The 18,765-nt window shown below is 38.1% G+C and overlaps 1 protein-coding gene across 2 annotated transcripts in view; it reads left to right on the forward strand.

Annotated features, from left to right (window-relative positions):
* The window catches only part of CFAP54 (cilia and flagella associated protein 54), a 316,944-nt gene that overhangs the window by 121,406 nt on the left and 176,773 nt on the right, over positions 1 to 18,765 (forward strand). For both annotated transcript variants that reach the window (XM_059186580.1, XM_059186581.1), the window contains exons 26-28: positions 6,149 to 6,271; positions 15,177 to 15,305; positions 17,201 to 17,315. In XM_059186580.1, coding sequence (XP_059042563.1) covers positions 6,149 to 6,271; positions 15,177 to 15,305; positions 17,201 to 17,315 — 367 coding nt within the window. The remainder of the gene's footprint in view (positions 1 to 6,148; positions 6,272 to 15,176; positions 15,306 to 17,200; positions 17,316 to 18,765) is intronic.

Consider the following 18,765-nt stretch of genomic DNA (forward strand, 5'->3'; position numbering starts at 1 on the left):
GGTCTGAAAATATGCAGGGAATGATCCCAATCTTTTGATACCGGTTGAGTCCTGATTTAGGACCGAGGATGTGATCTATTCTGGAGAATGTTCCATGTGCACTAGAGAAGAATGTGTATTCTGTTGCTTTGGGATGAAATGTTCTGAATATATCTGTGATGTCCATCTGGTCCAGTGTGTCATTTAAGGCCTTTATTTCCTTGCTGATCTTTTGCTTGGATGACCTGTCCATTTCAGTGAGGGGAGTGTTAAAGTCCCCTACTATTATTGTATTATTGTTGATGTGTTTCTTTGATTTTGTTATTAATTGGTTTATATAGTTGGCTGCTCCCACATTGGGGGCATAGATATTTAAAATTGTTAAATCTTCTTGTTGGACAGACCCTTTGAGTATGATATAGTGTCCTTCCTCATCTCTTATTATAGTCTTTGGCTTAAAATCGAATTGATCTGATATAAGGATTGCCACTCCTGCTTTCTTCTGATGTCCATTAGCATGGTAAATTCTTTTCCACCCCCTCACTTTAAATCTGGAGGTGTCTTCGGGCTTAAAATGTGTTTCTTGGAGGCAACATATAGATGGGTTTTGTTTTTTTATCCATTCTGATACCCTGTGTCTTTTGACAGGGGCATTTAGCCCATTCACATTCAGGGTAACTATTGAGAGATATGAATTTAGTGCCATTGTATTGCCTGTAAGGTGACTGTTACTGTATATGGTCTCTGTTCCTTTCTGATCTACCACTTGTAGGCTCTCTCTTTGCTTAGAGGACCCCTTTCAATATTTCCTGTAGAGCTGGTTTGGTATTTGCAAATTCTTTCAGTTGTTGTTTGTCCTGGAAGCTTTTAATCTCTCCTTCAATTTTCAATGATAGCCTAGCTGGATATAGTATTCTTGGCTGCATGTTTTTCTCGTTTAGTGCTCTGAAAATATCATGCCAGCTCTTTCTGGCCTGCCAGGTCTCTGTGGATAAGTCAGCTGCCAATCTAATATTTTTACCATTGTATGTTACAGACTTCTTTTCCCGGGCTGCTTTCAGGATTTTCTCTTTGTCATTGAGACTTGTAAATTTTACTATTAGGTGATGGGGTGTGGGCCTATTCTTATTGATTTTGAGGGGCATTCTCTGAACCTCCTGAATTTTGATGCTCGTTCCCTTTGCCATATTGGGGAAATTCTCCCCAATAATTCTCTCCAGTATACCTTCTGCTCCCCTCTCACTTTCTTCTTCTTCTGGAATCCCAATTATTCTAATGTTGTTTCGTCTTATGGTGTCACTTATCTCTCGAATTCTCCCCTCGTGGTCCAGTAGCTGTTTGTCCCTCTTTTGCTCAGCTTCTTTATTCTCTGTCATTTGGTCTTCTATATCACTAATTCTTTCTTCTGCCTCATTTATCCTAGCAGTGAGAGCCTCCATTTTTGATTGCACCTCATTAATAGCTTTTTTGATTTCAACTTGGTTAGATTTTAGTTCTTTTATTTCTCCAGAAAGGGCTTTTATATCTCTCGAGAGGGTTTCTCTAATATCTTCCATGCCTTTTTCGAGCCCGGCTAGAACCTTGAGAATTGTCATTCTGAACTCTAGATCTGACATATTACCGATGTCTGTATTGATTAGGTCCCTAGCCTTCGGTACTGCCTCTTGTTCTTTTTTTTGTGGTGAATTTTTACGTCTTGTCATTTTGTCCAGATAAGAGTAAATGAAGGGGCAAGTAAAATACTAAAAGGGTGGCAACAACCCCAGGAAAATATGCTTTAACCAAACTAGAAGAGATCCAAAATCGTGAGTGGGGAGAAAGGGGATAAAAAGAGGTTCAAAAAGGAAGAAAGAAAAAAGAAAAAAAAAAAAAAAAAAAAAAAGAAAAGAAAAGAAAAGAATTTTTTTAAAAAAAGAAAACACCTAAGAAAAATGTAAAAAAATATATATATATATTAGATAAACTAGTAAAAAATCGTTAAAAAAGAAAAAGGTAACAGTTAAAAAAAAAAAAAAATTTTACCCGAAGGCGAGAAAAAAAAAAAAAAAAGAAAAAGAAAAAATTAAATTAACTGCAAGACTAAAAAAAATCACAGGAAAAAAGCCATGAGTTCCGTGCTTGGCTTTCTCCTCCTCTGGAATTCTGCTGCTCTCCTTGGTATTGAAACCGCACTCCTTGGTAGGTGAACTTGGTCTCGGCTGGATTTCTTGTTGATCTTCTGGGGGAGGGGCCTGTTGTAGTGATTCTCAAGTGTCTTTGCCCCAGGCGGAATTACACCGCCCTTACCCGGGGCCGGGGTGAGTAATCCGCTCGGGTTTGCTTTCAGGAGCTTTTGTTCCCTGAGCGCTTTCCGTAGAGTTCCAGAGGACGGGAATACAAATGGCGGCCTCCTGGTCTCCGGCCCGGAGGAGCCGAGAGCCCAGAGCCCCACTCCTCAGTGCGCCCTCAGAGAACAGCGCCCAGTTACTCCCGTCTGCCTGACCTCCGGCCGCGCTCCGAGCTCACCGAGCCTGCGACCGGTTCAAGGTAACACGGAGCTGCGAGCTTACTGTCAGCTCTGTCTCTGCAGCCGGCTTTCCCGTTCCAATACCCGCAAGCTCTGCGACACTCAGACACCCCCGATCCTTCTGTGACCCTGCGGGACCTGAGGCCACGCTGACCCCGCGTGGGCTTCGCCCCGGTTTAGCCTCTGGAGCGATGTCCCTCAGCGGAACAGACTTTTAAAAGTCCTGATTTTGTGCGCGGTTGCTCCGCCGCTTGCCGGGAGCCGGCCCCTCCCCCCGGGGTCTATCTTCCCGTCGCTTTGGATTCACTTCTCCGCCGGTCCTACCTTTCAGAAAGTGGTTGTTTTTCTGTTTCCAGAATTGCTGTTCTTCTTCTCTTCAATCTGCCGATGGATTTTCAGGTGTTTGCAATCTTTAGATAAGCTATCTAGCTGATCTCCGGCTAGCTGAAGCAGTCTCAGCTTGCTACTTCTCCGCCATCTTGACTCCTCCCCCTTGTTGTCATCTTTATCATCATTGTCATCAACCCAGATTTTGAGAACCAAGAAAATGCGACTGAACTCATGTACAGCATTAAAATTTTTAATTCACCATTGAGAAAACTAACGAGGGGGGCTTACGTACTTTAACAAATATTTGCTTTGGAGTGATTATACTAGAGCATAGACGTGCCTCCTTCTCCCATATTCCCCACATTTAGGAGTTCAGTTGCTTAGGAGATCTGCCTCCAGAATCCAAAACCTAGATTCATGGTTGGCAGCCTTCCATGTCATTTGTAGATGGATTGTAGAGCAGCATTCTCAAATGTAGAAGATGCTTCCTCCAGAACCGAAAGGCATTTACCTGGCATTGTCCTTTCTTCTTGGAGGTGAGAAATGCCAGATGTCAGACTTAGTTTGGATGGGGTTTCTTGGCACGGCCCAAATAGTTCATTTATCTGCAGCTTCCTGAATCTTCACAGGGTTTATTTCTATCCTCTGGAGGGCATGTATCTTACCAAGGTCTTTAATGTACTGGCCATTTCTTGCTCTTTGGTTTCAATTAACATGTTATTGTTGTAATCATTTAGTGTTTTGTTTTGAGAAATGCCCAGAGAGTTCAGGTCCTTTTATAAAATATGTCAGAGGCTGGGAGAATTTTCATGGCCCTGGAGCAAGTTGCTAAGTATATACTTTTGTCTTCCCAGTATGAAGGGGAACTTCTTCTGGTACTTCTTCCTAGTAGTATAGAAAAGATAACATTAGCCATAGCAATGCATAGCTTTTAATGTCCTCTTATAAGGATACCACATTGGGACCAGCAACTGCAAATGGTGCTTAATTGGTCAAGTTCAGGATAATCTACTGTCATCTTCTGGCATCCCACTGACTTAGGGTGCCTTTAGCTACACCTCAGAGAATGGATTATAAGTATGAGGAAAAGCCGTGAGAAAGAAGTTTCTAATTAAATTGTATTGTTTGGAATAGGAAAAGTGAGTGGAACAAGATTTTAGAAATAGGCCTTAATATGGATGAGAATATACTATTTGACAGAATTGGCATTCCAATTCAGTATGAAGATACTGGATATTTTTATAAAATGATGGTGAAACCCCTGGATATTCATCTGAAAGAAAATAGAGTTTGACACTTATATTGTACATATATAAAAAGTCCAGATGTCCTAAAAACTTAAGGGGAAAAAAATCACAGAAGATTACATGTGCAATCCAGGGTTGTGGGAATCCTTTTTAACTTAGAAATAACAAGAAAAATAAGAAATATTGACTATATTTATGGCAGCCTTGTGTGACAACAGGGACCATAACAAAGATAGCATAAAATTTATGGATTTAGAACAAATACCTAACAAGGTTATTTATATATATTACTGACAAGGATAAATATATATAACAAAAAGTCTTACAAATTGGCAGTAACTTAATAAAAAAAGGGCCACAGAACATAAATAGGCAGTTTATAGGAGAGCAAATCTAAGCGGCCAAGAACCATGAAAACATGCTCAAACTTTGAATATCCTTAGAAATGAACATTAAGTGAACAATGTAATATTGCTGAAAGAATTGAAAAGATCTGTACCTCCTCTTGCTGGTGAGGATGTGGGGCAAAGGAATTCTCATTCATTGATGGGACACATTTGAATTGTTTTAGGCTTTGAATTTTGATAAAGTATTCTTAATTTTAATTAAACTAAATCTAATTTTAATTAAAATTAAAAACAAATATACTTGACACAGCAATCCCTCTATTAGAAATTTATCCCATAGAATAAAATCACCAGTTAGTAAAATGCCTAGCTCCACCCCTTGGTTCCCAGATTCATGTGTTCTACCTGCTGGGGAAACAACACCACATAATTGTTATTGATTTAGAGTGTTTACTTTGACCTTGAGGATGGTGCTTCATCCTCAGTAGGTATCATCTCAAATCTGGTGCTGAAGTTGCCACTCATATTGGTGACTGAGCATGTACAAAGATGTTTCTTATGGCCTTTTTTGTGGTGACAAAAAAAAGCTGGAGACAGAGGGAAGATGCTGTGGCAGGAGGATGACCAGTACCTACACCAGATGGTAAAACGTCAGTTGTAAAAGTGTATGCAACATAGAGGGTCTGGAAATGGCTGAATTAATGATGGTTGTTTCACACTAAATCATAATATGCAACCACTGGAAATAATGAACTTGAACTATACCTGTAGACTTGGAGGGAATTTTCATAAGACACGATTAAAGGAGAAATGCACAGTTCAAACAAGTGCTTATGAATTACATTTTGTGACATAACATTAACTCTCCCTCTATGTATGTTTATGTACTTATATGTATATATATATGATTATATGAACCTGGAGAAAACTACAAAGCTACTAGGTTGCTAACATGATTTGGGGATATGCTGTAGTGGGGTGGGGGTATGTGATGATGCAAGGAATTAAAGAGGCATTGCAGATACTCATAGGTGTACAGTAACAATAGTAAGAATGCTAGAATAGTGACTTGAAGCAACTAGTGTGCTCACAGAAGACCAATATCCATATGTTAATTTGTCTTTTGATAATCTGGATGATTAATAAATTGATGCAATCTCAGCCCTACTTTTTTGACAGTAATGTTGCTCAGAACAGAGCAAAGTACTGAAAGGTAAACTTAATTATCTAGCTCTTCATGAAATTCGGGATCACATAGTATAAGGCAAGGAGACTAAGAAGTAAACACCAATATTTATGGGGTATGGGATATGGATACTTGATTTTAATTTTGAAGGCAACTATTAGTTCAAGTAACTGGTATCACTGTATATTCAATATGGTACATCCTTCTCTAAATGGTTTATTAAGATCCTCCTAAGCCTGGATGTGCCTTTAGTGTCTTGTATATATAATATTTGCCTATATTTTTTATGACACTTGTCAAAATTTGCTCTTTTGTAATCTTTGTATACTTATTTTATCCTCTATACTAGTTTTCAAGTTACTTTAAAGGACTTATCTGAAATGGAATATATTAATTTTATCTCAGTACATTCTTTTATACGTAAGAAATTTATTGACAATTATTAATGATAATAGTATTTAATGATTTAAAAATTGCTTGATTTGAATAGAACATTTCATAATGAGTGAGAGTAATATTTTTCAACAGAAACTATTGTACTTCTATTTTTTAGATCTTGATAAAGTGTGTAGTGGCTTTGCAAGGAGTACCAAATATCGTCCATTCAAAGAAACATATTGCAACTTTTGAAAGTGTACAGCACATGATAGCTTGTTGTATCTTCTATATAACAAAGGTATTTATCTCATTCTTTGTCTAGTGTCATAAAATTTAGGAATAGCAATTACTTAGAATGTTAAGTTACTTTTATTACATAGAATACTTTTTTTTTTTTATTTTATTTTTATTCGTTTGACAGATTACAAGTAGGCAGAGAGGCAGGCAGATAGAGAGAGAGGAGGAAGCTCAGCAGGGAGCCCGATGCAGGGCTCAATCCCAGGACCCCGGGACCATGACCCGAGCCGAAGGCAGCGGCTTTAACCCACTGAGCTACCCAGGTGCCCCTACATAGAATACTTTTAAAAATAGTACCCACAAAACATTTTAGGTTAAGAGTTGTCTGTGTGGCTCAGTTGGTAAAGCCTGGTGGTGTATCTTAGGCCAGGGGAAGGATTGGGAAAGAGTGCATTTTATGGGACCTCATTCATCTTGGAAATAAGAACGAACCAAGAGACCAGAGGCCTGGTAAGCTCATTTATCCTCATTGCTAGGCTCCAAGACCCTCATTGTCTGTTTCTTCAAAGGCTTTATTTGACTGAATCCAGTGAATTTCCTCAAAGAAATATGGTCCTCACAGGACCTTTGTGATTTGGTAGGGGTTTGGAAGAATACTGCATGGGTGGGCTGATTTGATCCATCACTTTATTTGGGACTTAAGTTTGTTTCAGTGAAGGTCTGGAAACAGAGAGGCCTTTACCTTCTATCTTAGCAAAAAAGTCATGATTTGCTGGGTGTTTATGGCCTGACATCAGGAGCAGAAAATCATATTCTTTCCATTGCTCACTGGTTTCTCACTGCTGGAGACACATCTTTAATTTTGTTTGTGCAAATATGGAGGGAGGGTAGCCATTTGCAGGAAGAAAAAAAAAAACCTTAATTAAGAGGACTCAGAACTCCAAGGGTCAGGCCAAACACCAGAATAACTGTGTTTTTACTCTCACTTTGTTGGAAAAGACCAGAGGTAACTTGAAGAAAAAAAGGCAAAAGAAAACTTTCAAAGTGGTCTGATGAAATTAAATGATCAAAACAAAACAGAAGATCTTATGTAACTGAAGAAAAGTTATTTGATTTTTGATTAAAAAAATTAAACAGATAAAGATTGTAGTTAATGGTATTTCTTCAGTCAAATCTGGAAGCTCAAGAAATACCAGACAGCATAGAGTGGAATTACCTAGAGATAAATTCAGAAGGCAGATCCAAAAGTACTAACACAAAACAAAAAGAGTTCTGGAGGTACGAAATTAAAAAAATGGAGAATAGTCTCCCTAAGTCCTAGGCCAGATTAATTTAAGGACTCATGTATTGACACTTGGTGGTGTGATTCTTGGAGTCCAAGCTTAAAGAAAAATCTCAAAGTTTTAAGAACAAAGTACAGGTTATTTGCAATGGAAAGAGAATCCATTAGCTTTAAACTTTTTATCAGCAACAGTAGAAGCTAAAATACTGGAGCAACATTTGTAGAATCCTGAGGGGAGAAGACCGAGGTCCAAAAACTAATAACCAGGAAAGATATCACTCCTTTGTCAGGGCAAAATAAACATTTTCAGGAGTGCAGGCATCTAAAAAGTATTCTGCCCATGTACTTATCTGAGGAAAACACTTGAGGAAGTACTCTATCAAATGACAATTGGTTCAGGAGAGAAATCCCAAGGTAGGGAAAGACAAAAAGGAGAGGAATAATGGGAGCCATGAATCTTGCAATATACGTACTATTAAAATTAAATAGGTAATAACGATGTGATATGGGTTTTGTAATATAAATGCTAAGTAGGAATTCTTGAAATAGAAGAGTTATCTTTGAAAGAAAAACTTATTAATAACTAGAACTAAAACTTTTATCTTGTTTGGGGTCAGGGAGGGGACACCAGGTGGAGATTCGTGGTGCATGGTTGTGTGTTTAAAAAAAAAAAACATATAGTATAAAAAATACATATAATGTAAAATTATTATTTTATTTAAAAATGACTCAGGAACATGTAGCTAAGTGCAAAACTTTAAAGCGCAGTAGGACTTCTAAATTGACAGGAAGAAAAAAATAAAGAGAGGAATGTGACAAATACTGGTTGAAAATAAATGGATAGAGGTTCTGGGAAAATACAAACACAAATAAAGGAGGAATAGCAATTTTTATATGCGAAAAAAGCAGGAGTCAGAATCCCAAACATGAATCAGGACAAAGAGGCATTGTATAATTTTGTTCAAAATTGTTTTGTCTTATTACCTTTCTCTGCTTCTGGAAGATATCTGGTCACTTTCTGTTTTAGGACAGTGTCACTGTTAAGTATTAAAGATCAAGTCTGAATTAAAATTCCCAATTTTTTACAATAACAAATTAAAAAAGGAAAATCACAATTAGATTAAGTGAAAAATGCTATAGGGGCATTTGATAACACTTAGCAACTTTTCCTAAAAAGATTATATGTAAGTTAGGAAAGGAGGAAGTCTATTGAACAATGATAAAGACATTAACCAAAATTTTACAGCAAATACACTAAATGCCAATTTTCTGAAACCATTTCCTTAAAAATCAGGTATAGGAGATTCTGACTCTTGATAGTGTGAATTATTATTTGTAGAGATTCTGTCTTATGTAATAGATAAGAATATGAAATAATTTTACAATATTAAAAAAGTATAATTCATCTGTAATTGTACAGGTTTCAAAAACTCATGAGAATCCAGTAAAAAGAATTACTAGAATTAAAAAAAGAATTTTTTTAATGTGTGAAATGCTTACAAACTGATTTTTTTAATAGTAACAGTAGCCAGTTAGAAATGGAGAGAGGAAAATACACTGCTAATAATATATAATATTTTAAGATACATACCATATGATTTCAGTCATATGTGGAATTTAAGAAACAAAACTCATGAATATAGGGAAAGGAATTAAAAAGGGAGAGGGCGGCAAAGCATTAGAGACTGTTAACCATAAAGAACAAACTGAACGTTTGCTGGAGGGGAGGTGGGCAGGGGGTTGGGTGAAATAGGTGATAGGTATTAGGGAGGAATTTAAAAAGCAAAAAACAAAAAACAAAAAACAAAAAAATGAAGGCACTTGAGATGAGCACTGGATATTGTATGTAAGTGGTGAATCATTACATTCTATGCTTGAAATTAATACTACACTGTATATTAACTAACTGGAATTTAAAAAAAAACTTAGAGAAAAAATATACAGCATTTTAAACCTAACAAAGTGTTAAAAGACCTGAATCAAACAACTGAAACCTTACTGAAGGGCACAAAATAAAATCTGAACATATCGCAGGCCATTCCAAGTTCCTGAGTAGGGAGACTTACTGTCATAGAAATAGAAATCCTTCCAAAAATAGTATTTAAATGTAATATGGTTCTAATCAGAATCCCAATGGGGTTTCTCTGAAACTGATTAGAATAATTTTAAAAGTTCTCAATAGATACTAAAATTTATTATAAGGCCACTTCAATAAAAAATGGTGTTAACACACTAATAGGCAAATAGTTCAGAGGAAGAGTCCAGGAATAGCCAGCCAACCCAGGTCTACAGAAGAACTTAATAAATGACAAAAGTGGCATTTGGAGTTATTGGGAAAATCTTTTAAAATATTTTATTTATTGGGCGCCTGGGTGGCTCAGTGGGTTAAAGCCTCTGCCTTCGGCTCAGGTCTTGATCTCAGGGTCCTGGGATCGAGTCCGCATCGGGCTCTCTGCTCAGCAGGGAGCCTGCTTCCTCCTCTCTCTCTCTCTGCCTGCATCTCTGCCTACTGTGATCTCTGTCTGTCAAATAAATAAATAAAATCTTAAAAAAATATATTTTATTTATTAAGAGGTGCTGGTATCATTGACTATTCATCTGTAAATAAATGAAGCCAGAGCCTCCTACCATAAACAAAATAAAGACAGATGGATATTTGTATGGCTTTGAAGTCAGAGGAGACCTTTCTCAATAGGGCATAAAATTCAAAAGGTACACAGAAAAAGATAGATAAACAGACTACATGATAATTAAAAAAAGATTTTTTATGACAAGACACTGTATTAACAGGCTTAAATGCAAATCTTAAAAAATATTTGACAGATAAGATTATTAACATTACCTCGGGGAGCAATCAATGAGAAAATATGAAATAATCTTACAGTTAAGGAAAAGAAGAATCAGATTTATTTTTAATTACAAAGGATATGTTTCAATCACCTTAAAAAGTGGAGTAGTGAACAGGTACCAGGTGATGAATGGCCATCTCATGAGGTCAGGGAAAAGCCATTCAAGGGTTTTAATCCTGGAAGCAACATAATTAAATTTGCATTTTAACAAAAAGAAATTATTATGGGCAACAACAGCTAATAGAGTGGGATAAGACCTGAGATAAGGAATGAGTTAGAAGGAGAGGGATGATAAAGTGAACTATGGCAGTCCTCTCTTTACTGTTGTTCTGCGTCCCGCGGTTTCAGTTACCTGCAGTCAACTGCATTAGTCAGTTGTCAGAAGGTCGGTGGTAGCCTAACACCACCTGTGTCATCCCCCTCACTTCATCTCATCATGTAGCTATTTTACCGTCTCAGTCATCACAGAGAAGTGTGAGCACAGTACAAGATATTTTGAGAGAGACCCTGTCGTATCATATATTGTTATAATTGTTCTATTTTATTATTAGTTATTGTTAGCCTCTGACTGCACCTAACTGATAAGTTACACTTGTGAGACAGAGTTGAGAACCTAAACCTGCTAAGTGGGGGAGGATAGAGGAGAGAAGGGGAAGAGCCAACAGCAATCCAGCTTTCTGGCCTCAGCAGTTGGGTGAATACAGTGCTATTTGTTGAACTCTGGATAAGGAGGAATTTATGGTAAAAAAAGGGAGAAAAGATAATGAATTTTGAATCTGTTGAATTTGGGGGCTAGTGGGATATCCAAAGGGGTATATATTATATAATTGGACCCATAGGCTTGGAATTTAAGAGAGGACAAATATGTTAAAGACAAAACCATCGTTAATATATGGACTCAGCTGAATAGTAGAAATACATGATATCACCTGGGGACTGTGTAGAGTGAGAAGGGAAGAGAATTGTTTAAGAATCTCAAGGGTGCACTTAATCTGGTGTGTAGGGGGGTAGTTCTGCTTCCACTAGTCAAGAGGAAGAATGGGAGAGCTGATTAGTCCAAAGCTATTTTCTCATTCCCAACCTTGACTTTGAGGATCCATCTGCTGCTATTATTAGTTCTGTCCTTCTCATGTAGCATAACCACAATCCCAAGTACCCTTTTCCATCTGATGTTATGATTACATACACACTGGTTATTGTTACGGTGAGCTAAAAGTACATCTTCAAAGTTTACTTTTTTTTTTAGAATATCTTCTCTGTTTGGCCTTTTTTCTCCCCAAACTTGTCCATCATGAAGTATTTCCAGGAGAGGCGTGTCTTTTGGAAGTAAGAGAAGGCCAGGTTACACTTTCTTTCCAGGGTCCTGGACAACAGTTCACTTTACATTTAAGTGACTGATAGCAGCTACTGCAGTATTTCTTCCAGAACAAAAAAACTCTGTTCAAGGCAGCTTGTTGCTTGCAGCTTGCCAAAAGCAACTTCTGCTAAAAATCAACAAGCCAACCATCTAACCAACAAACCAACCAACCAACCAACCAACCAAACAATTCTGCTTAGTACTCCACATTTGACCATAGAGGGGAAACAGGAGAGGGAAAGGATGTGGTTATAGAAGTGAGAACCCCAGGAAGGGAGGAGGCAATGAGATCCTAGTACATGTAGGAGGGATTAGTCTGGACAGGAGATTGACCTCTCTCCTCTAACAGGAGGGTAGGATGGTTGTAGTTACAGGTTAGTGTGTAGGTATGTGATAGTGTGTAGGTATGAGATAAGCTAGTTTCCCTACATTTCTTCTGTGAAAAGGAAGCAAGTTCATTTGCTGAGAGAGAGAGGGGAAGAGAGAGGGGAGGTGGGGAGTAAAGGTGGGTTACAGAGATGGAGAGAATGGGAGGTTTCACAAAAAACCCTGTGGAAGATGGAAGAGACTCCTGACCTGGAACAAAAGACCAACCTTTGGGGCCCAGTGCATGTTGAAGTCCTTGAATTCACATGCCTCCTCTCTCAGCTTCTTGTGATTTTGTGCAGCTTGGGGCTGGCCCTTCCTTGCTTTATTTGCCATCCACAACTCCACTGCCTTCTCCCACCCCCTGACCCCCACAACTTGAAGGATCATATTGTGGTCCAAGTGATATTATTGTAGATATGACCCTGAATATTTCTGGACATTTGTAAAAATTAAAACATGTATTGATATCAGATTTTTGATGTTGGAGCTGGTTCTGACCCAAACTGTTATGCTAAGAATTGCCCTTTCATGGGGTGCCTGGGTGGCTCAGTGGGTTAAAGCCTCTGCCTTCGGCTCAGGTCATGGTTTCAGGGTCCTGGGATCAAGCCCTGCATCTGGCTCTCTGCTCAGAAGGGAGCTTGCTTCCTCCGCTCCCTCTGCCTGCCTCTCTGCCTACTTGTGATCTCTGTCAAATAAATAAATAAAATCTTAAAAAAAAAAAAAAAAGAATTGCCCTTTCAGAACTTTCCTCCAGCCTGATCAGTAGCCCCTAAAGCCCTGGCCTCACTTCGAGTCCCAAATTTTAGGTGTTCATTTTTTTATAAACACATTTTTATATGGCTTTTCTGTTATGACATGGAAAGCCCAATTAGTCTAATGGCTCTGTTTCTTTTCTCTGTTCTGTTGAAAACATTGGTAATGTTTTCAGATGGCCCAATTTTTCTTCTTTAAGCAGAAGTATTTTTTCTAAAAGTTGCCAGATTTCCAAATAAAGTGCCACTTCTGAGACATGTAATCTTAAATGTTTCATTAATTTGTATTGTTTAAAAGTTATTATGCTAAACATCTGGCATGGTCTTTTTGTTTCTGTTTACCATTTGGAGTGTTGAGTAGAATTGGTTCTCTATTTTTCTGTTGATTGGAGAAATTATCATTTATCATTTTCTACTGGCATATTAAAGCGAGGGAGAAAAAGATCACACTCTCTACTTTGCTCCAAGCCTTGGACCCAAGTATGTCAGAAAGCAAAGATGAAAGGAGAAGTATTTGCTCATTTCAGCTTTCTTTTTTTTTTTTTTTAAAGATTTTATTTATTTATTTGACAGAGAGAAATCACAAGTAGATGGAGAGGCAGGCAGAGAGAGAGAGGGAAGCAGGCTCCCTGCTGAGCAGAGAGCCCAATGTGGGACTCTATCCCAGGACCCTGAGATCATGACCTGAGCCGAAGGCAGCGGCTTAACCCACTGAGCCACCCAAGCGCCCTCATTTCAGCTTTCTAATAAAACATACTCTCATATCAATTTTATAATGAGACTGGACTTGTTTTGCCTGGCATCCAAGGCCCTGTTTGGCCTAGTCCTATCTACTTTTTCAAACTTTATTTCACCGTTTCCTACATACATTCTCTTCCACAGTCAGCTTTAGTTTAACACTATTGCCTGGTTCCACAGAAATATTTACAGTTCTTAGCACTTTGGATCAGGTAGGTAGTATCAGATTTATGCAACTATTCATGTATATATCCTTTCCCTGCATGGGAATTAATAGTTGTTACTTATCTTAAATACTAAGTTATTCAGCTTAACACAACACACCTACATTTAACAAATTCCTACAAGCTTATTTATTCTCTTAGAGAATTGCCTTATGGGGTTCACCATGAATGTGCCCCCTTCATATGATGGTTCACTATAGCAGGGCATGTGCAAATTAGATTGCTGGCCAGAGAAACTTTTCCTATCCATGCTGGAGCCCAGGTTTTAATGACCAGGTAAAGCTTTATAAATAAGGTGGGCAAGTTATTCCGAGAAATGCCTCAGGCATACGAAGGCATGAAGTCCTGAAATCATGGGGAGTATCAGAATTTATATTTGGCTCAATATTTTCTAAGCATAAGTTATAAAGAAATGAGTGGTTTATGCTAGAGAGGTAGGTAAGGGCCTGCGAGAGAAGGCCAAAGAGTAGTAATTAATAACAAATTGTGCATGAGAGGGGCTCTTCTTTTTATGATTGCAGTGTCTGTTTCCCCTAGGGTTCACAGAGAATCTGCCCCAAACAGCTTATCTCTAGTCTAGTCCACTGTGCTAGAATATCTTTTAAATCATTTACTGATATAACTACCCCCTCCCAACCCAAGATATTATGATGTCAGTAATGTACCATTTCATGTAGAAAGCAGCTCCAGACAGGAGGTGGTAGTTTATGATCTTTTTAGAATGATTTAACATGGTTCTTTTAAGTGGAAATACTTTCTTTTTTAAATAATTTTTCATTAAAAAAAAATCAACATATAATGTATTATTAGCCTCAGGGGTACAGGTCTGTGAATCACCAGGTTTACACACTTCACAGCACTCACCATAGCACATACCTTCCCCAATGTCCATAACCCCAACCACCCTCTCTCTACCCCCGACCCCCCGCAACCCTCAGTTTGTTTTGTGAGATTAAGAGTCTCTTATGGTTTGTCTCCCTCCCAATCCCATCTTGTTTCATTTATTCTTTTCCTACCCTCTATACCCCATACGCTGCCTCTAAACTTCCTCATATCAGGGAGATCATATGATAATTGTCTTTAAGTGGAAATATTTTCTTAATTGTTAATTTCCTACACCAAAACATGTAGGGCTATATGTCCCAGAAATATGGGGAATTCATAATTGATCAGATAATCTTATTATTTGTCCTTTATTTAAAGCAGTGGGATCATAACAGTTTTAATTGTTGGGAAATAAGATCTGGAAGTAAACTTCCAGTTTCCTTAACAAAATCAGGGGAATTCTTAGACTCAAAACATTAATGGGCTTGTGAATTTATGAAAGATGGTTGATGGCACTTGAAAATAGACAAATGTTTCCAACAGAGATAATTAATAAATATTTTTAATTAGACCCTGCGTTCATGGAAAGAATATGACCTGGCAGTAATGATTATAAATTATGGAAAAAAGATGTTGGATATCACATCAGCATGCAAATCTCTATTTGGTGTGCCTGACCAAGAAGAAATACAAGAGGAGGTAATTGATTTTTGTTTCTCATCTTAAAAAATATACTTATTTGAGTCTCATTTTAAAAAAATATTTTATTTATTTATTTGATCAACAGAGATCACAAGTAGGCAGAGATACAGACAGAGAGAGAGAGCCCGATTTGGGGGCAGAGCAGAGAGCCCGATTCGGGGCTCGATCCCAGGACCCTGGGATCACGACCTGAGCCGAAGGCAGAGGCTTCAACACACTGAGCCACCCAGGCACCCCTTATTTGAGTCTCTTAAGGGTCATGTGGTTTTAGCAAATGTGTTAGAACATTGATCAGTTTTAAATTAGTCATATTTATATAAACAAAAAGTAATATGTGGTGAAGACCTTCCTTATTTAAAGGAATTCCTGCTAGAATACTGAAAAGTCCCCTCTCACCAGTACTGATCAGTAGTCGGGCATTGATAGAAAGCTTCTGACACCCAGCAAAACCTAGAACTAAAAGCCCTTTAAGTCTCCCTCAGATTGAGGATTTTATTATGCTGGGTGGGTTATCAAATATAGTAAATACATGTCAGAGCTTTTTACTTTGTTCACAGTAGATTTTTCTTAAACTCACTGTGACACCTAAATTGTCTTCTTTATGAGACTGCTAATGTCTGAGACTGCTTTTTAATTATCTGCCTCCCAAGCATGGGTCTTATGGAAGGGTCTCTTATAGAGACCATGTGGTTATATGCTTTTGTGGATCAAATTGTGAAGTGTTGCTTAGTTTATTGGGTTTCTGAGGAGCACTAGGAATCATTTGAAGCCCCTTCACTGACTGGTTTAGGGGTGGAGACTATCACTTCTGGACTCTGTTTCTATTGGAATAGCCCCATTTCTGTCTCTTTTATATGCTGAATTAGATGTAAGTGTCTGCTTGCCACAAAAAAGCTTCAAAAATCACCACTGTTTTCCTGGATGCATTTTTTTTTTTTAGGCCATAATTCCTTTTTTGGGATGGGGGTTATTTTGTCTAGAGAGAGTTTTGATTAAGCTGGATGCAGTTTGAGGGATTTTTCCACCGAGTGCTGTTCGCTCTCAGAGTCCATCAGCTGGGCTGCTTATGCCACCCAGGTCTTGAGTCACAACCCTGTCCCTTCACATCACTGTAGGGCAGGACTCCTTGCTCCTTTCCGTGGAGCCTCAAGCCCAGCAGGTCATGCTACTTCTTTCTAAGGCTGTAGGGACTGAGAAGCTAGTACCAAATTTAGAGGAGTCAGAAGTCCTTATAGCCACTCAAGGTCCCTTGAAGCATATAGGGGCTTGGGAGGGGTTTTGATTTGTTTTGGTTTGGTTTTGGTTTTTTGTTTTTTTTGGAGAACAGGAGACATTAATACCTTCAGTTCTCAGGCTCAGACTGTTGAAAACATGGTGGGGAGTCTGAGCACAAACCTGCCAATGCTTAATCCACTAATTGCCGATCTTGTTATGTTTCACTGAAAGGCAAAGCAGCAAAGGCAATTAGCTTAGTTGTAAAGAAGCTCCTCAGGGAAAAAGAAAGGAAAAAGGAAAAAGGAATACATTTCTGAGGGCAGGCTGGAATTTTCTTTTGAGGATTTTTTAGAGTTTGACCCTCATCTGCTTTCAAAAGAGTGTGTGTATTGGATGAAAGGGGTGGTGCTAGTTGGGGAGGGGGTAGTTACTGGAAGGGAGAAGGGAAGAGAAGAAATATTTTGGCCAACCTATATAAAACACTGAGTGTTACGTTTGTCATTTAGTTAGAATGAAATGACTGTGACTGTTATTAATTTATATCACTTGGCCATGTAGATCATAGTTTTGTCTACCAAGCATGAAAGTATGAAATAATAATTTAAAGATTATTACTTGAAAGTGACAATTGTTGAAACATGTTGAGGTACATTCTGACACTTAACCAATGTTTTTAGGGTTCTTCTAAGAAGTCTTCCAAGCCTAAGAAGCCACAGCAGATATTATTACCTGAAAAAATAAATGAACAGCTGGCCTTGTTGGAGACACACCTACTCAAACTGACAAAGCAATGTAATTTTTTTCCCCTTTCTAGATACTTCTGTTTAGTGTTATGTTTTTTTAAAATCAGAAAATATTTTGTTAAAAGGGTTAAGATGAGATTAGCATTTGGTAAATCCTTTAAGGTACTTTTACATTATGCCAGTAATCCTAGCAATACTCTGTTAAAAACGGATTGTTAACCACTCCCTCCTCCCCCACATGGTTCATGAAGATTAAGTGATTTATTTAGGATTACATAGCTGGCTTGTTTTAGAGCCTAAATCTTCTGACTCTAAAGCAGGGTTTTTCCCCCTCAGCATTATTGCCAATTTGGGCCAACTAATTCTTTGCTGTGCAGTACCACAGGACGCTGAGCAGTACCTGTAATGTATCTGTACATACCTGGCACACCATCCCTCCAGCTGTGACAATCACCTGGGAGGCAAATGTTGCCAGATATATCGGAGAGGAGGACACAAAATTGAGAATCACTACTTTAGGCAAGAATGTAACCGAGAAATAAAAGGATAGCGTGGAAGTTGTTAATGTGTGAGTGATCTGAATCATGGTCTACCCAAGTGAAAGAGTAGTTTAATTTTAGGTCTTTGTGCCAAATAATACATTCATAATGGACCAATGTTAACACAATGATTGGAATTTTGGAGTTTGCAGTTTGGAAATCTGCTTAGTTTCTGGTGATGATAAATATTATCACACTTTTTAAAAGCAGGTACTTCAAATATTTTAGAAGAGCAAGAGAGCACCTTTTTACTCTAAATTTTTCTCAAGTCGGAGGTTCCACTTTGGGGCCCTCGGCCTCTTTGGAGCTGACTCCACTCATAGAAATTAGTGTCCCTCCTTCACCTCTCTTATTGTGTACCTCAGTTATATTTGGGTCCAGAATTCCCAAACCTGGATATTTTTCTCTCTCTCTCAGTATGTTCCAAGTCTGTTTCAAGTTAAATTTATGGGTTGAACCCAAGGCTCTATTATTCAAAACCAGTAAACCTGATTTTTATTTTTAAGATTTTATTTACTCACAAGGGAAAGAGAGAATGCATACACACAGAAGTAGAAAGGGAGACAGAGGGAGAAGCAGGCTCCCCACTGAGCAGGGAGCCTGACGCGGGGCTCAATCCCAAGACCCCAAGATTGTGACCTGAGCCGAAGGCGGATGCTTAGCTGAGCCATCCACGTGCCCCAAAATGTAAAGTGTTTTAGAAATGTGAATTATTTTCATATTATCCATACAAACTAAGTAGTACAGTATAATGTTACTAGCTAAATAATAGATTTAATAACAAGACAGTAATAAAAATAATAGTCTTATACTGTGCTTTCTGTGTGCCAGGAACATGTTAAATGTTTTATACGTATACATCTAACTCTTATATAAGAACCATATGGGGGAAGTTCTATTATCCTCATTTTAAAGTAAAGAAACTGAGGCAGAGAGATTTTGAGTAACTTCCCTAGGTCT

This window comes from Mustela lutreola, chromosome 8 (assembly GCF_030435805.1).
Source record: "Mustela lutreola isolate mMusLut2 chromosome 8, mMusLut2.pri, whole genome shotgun sequence".
Classification (NCBI taxonomy): Eukaryota; Metazoa; Chordata; class Mammalia; order Carnivora; family Mustelidae; genus Mustela; species Mustela lutreola.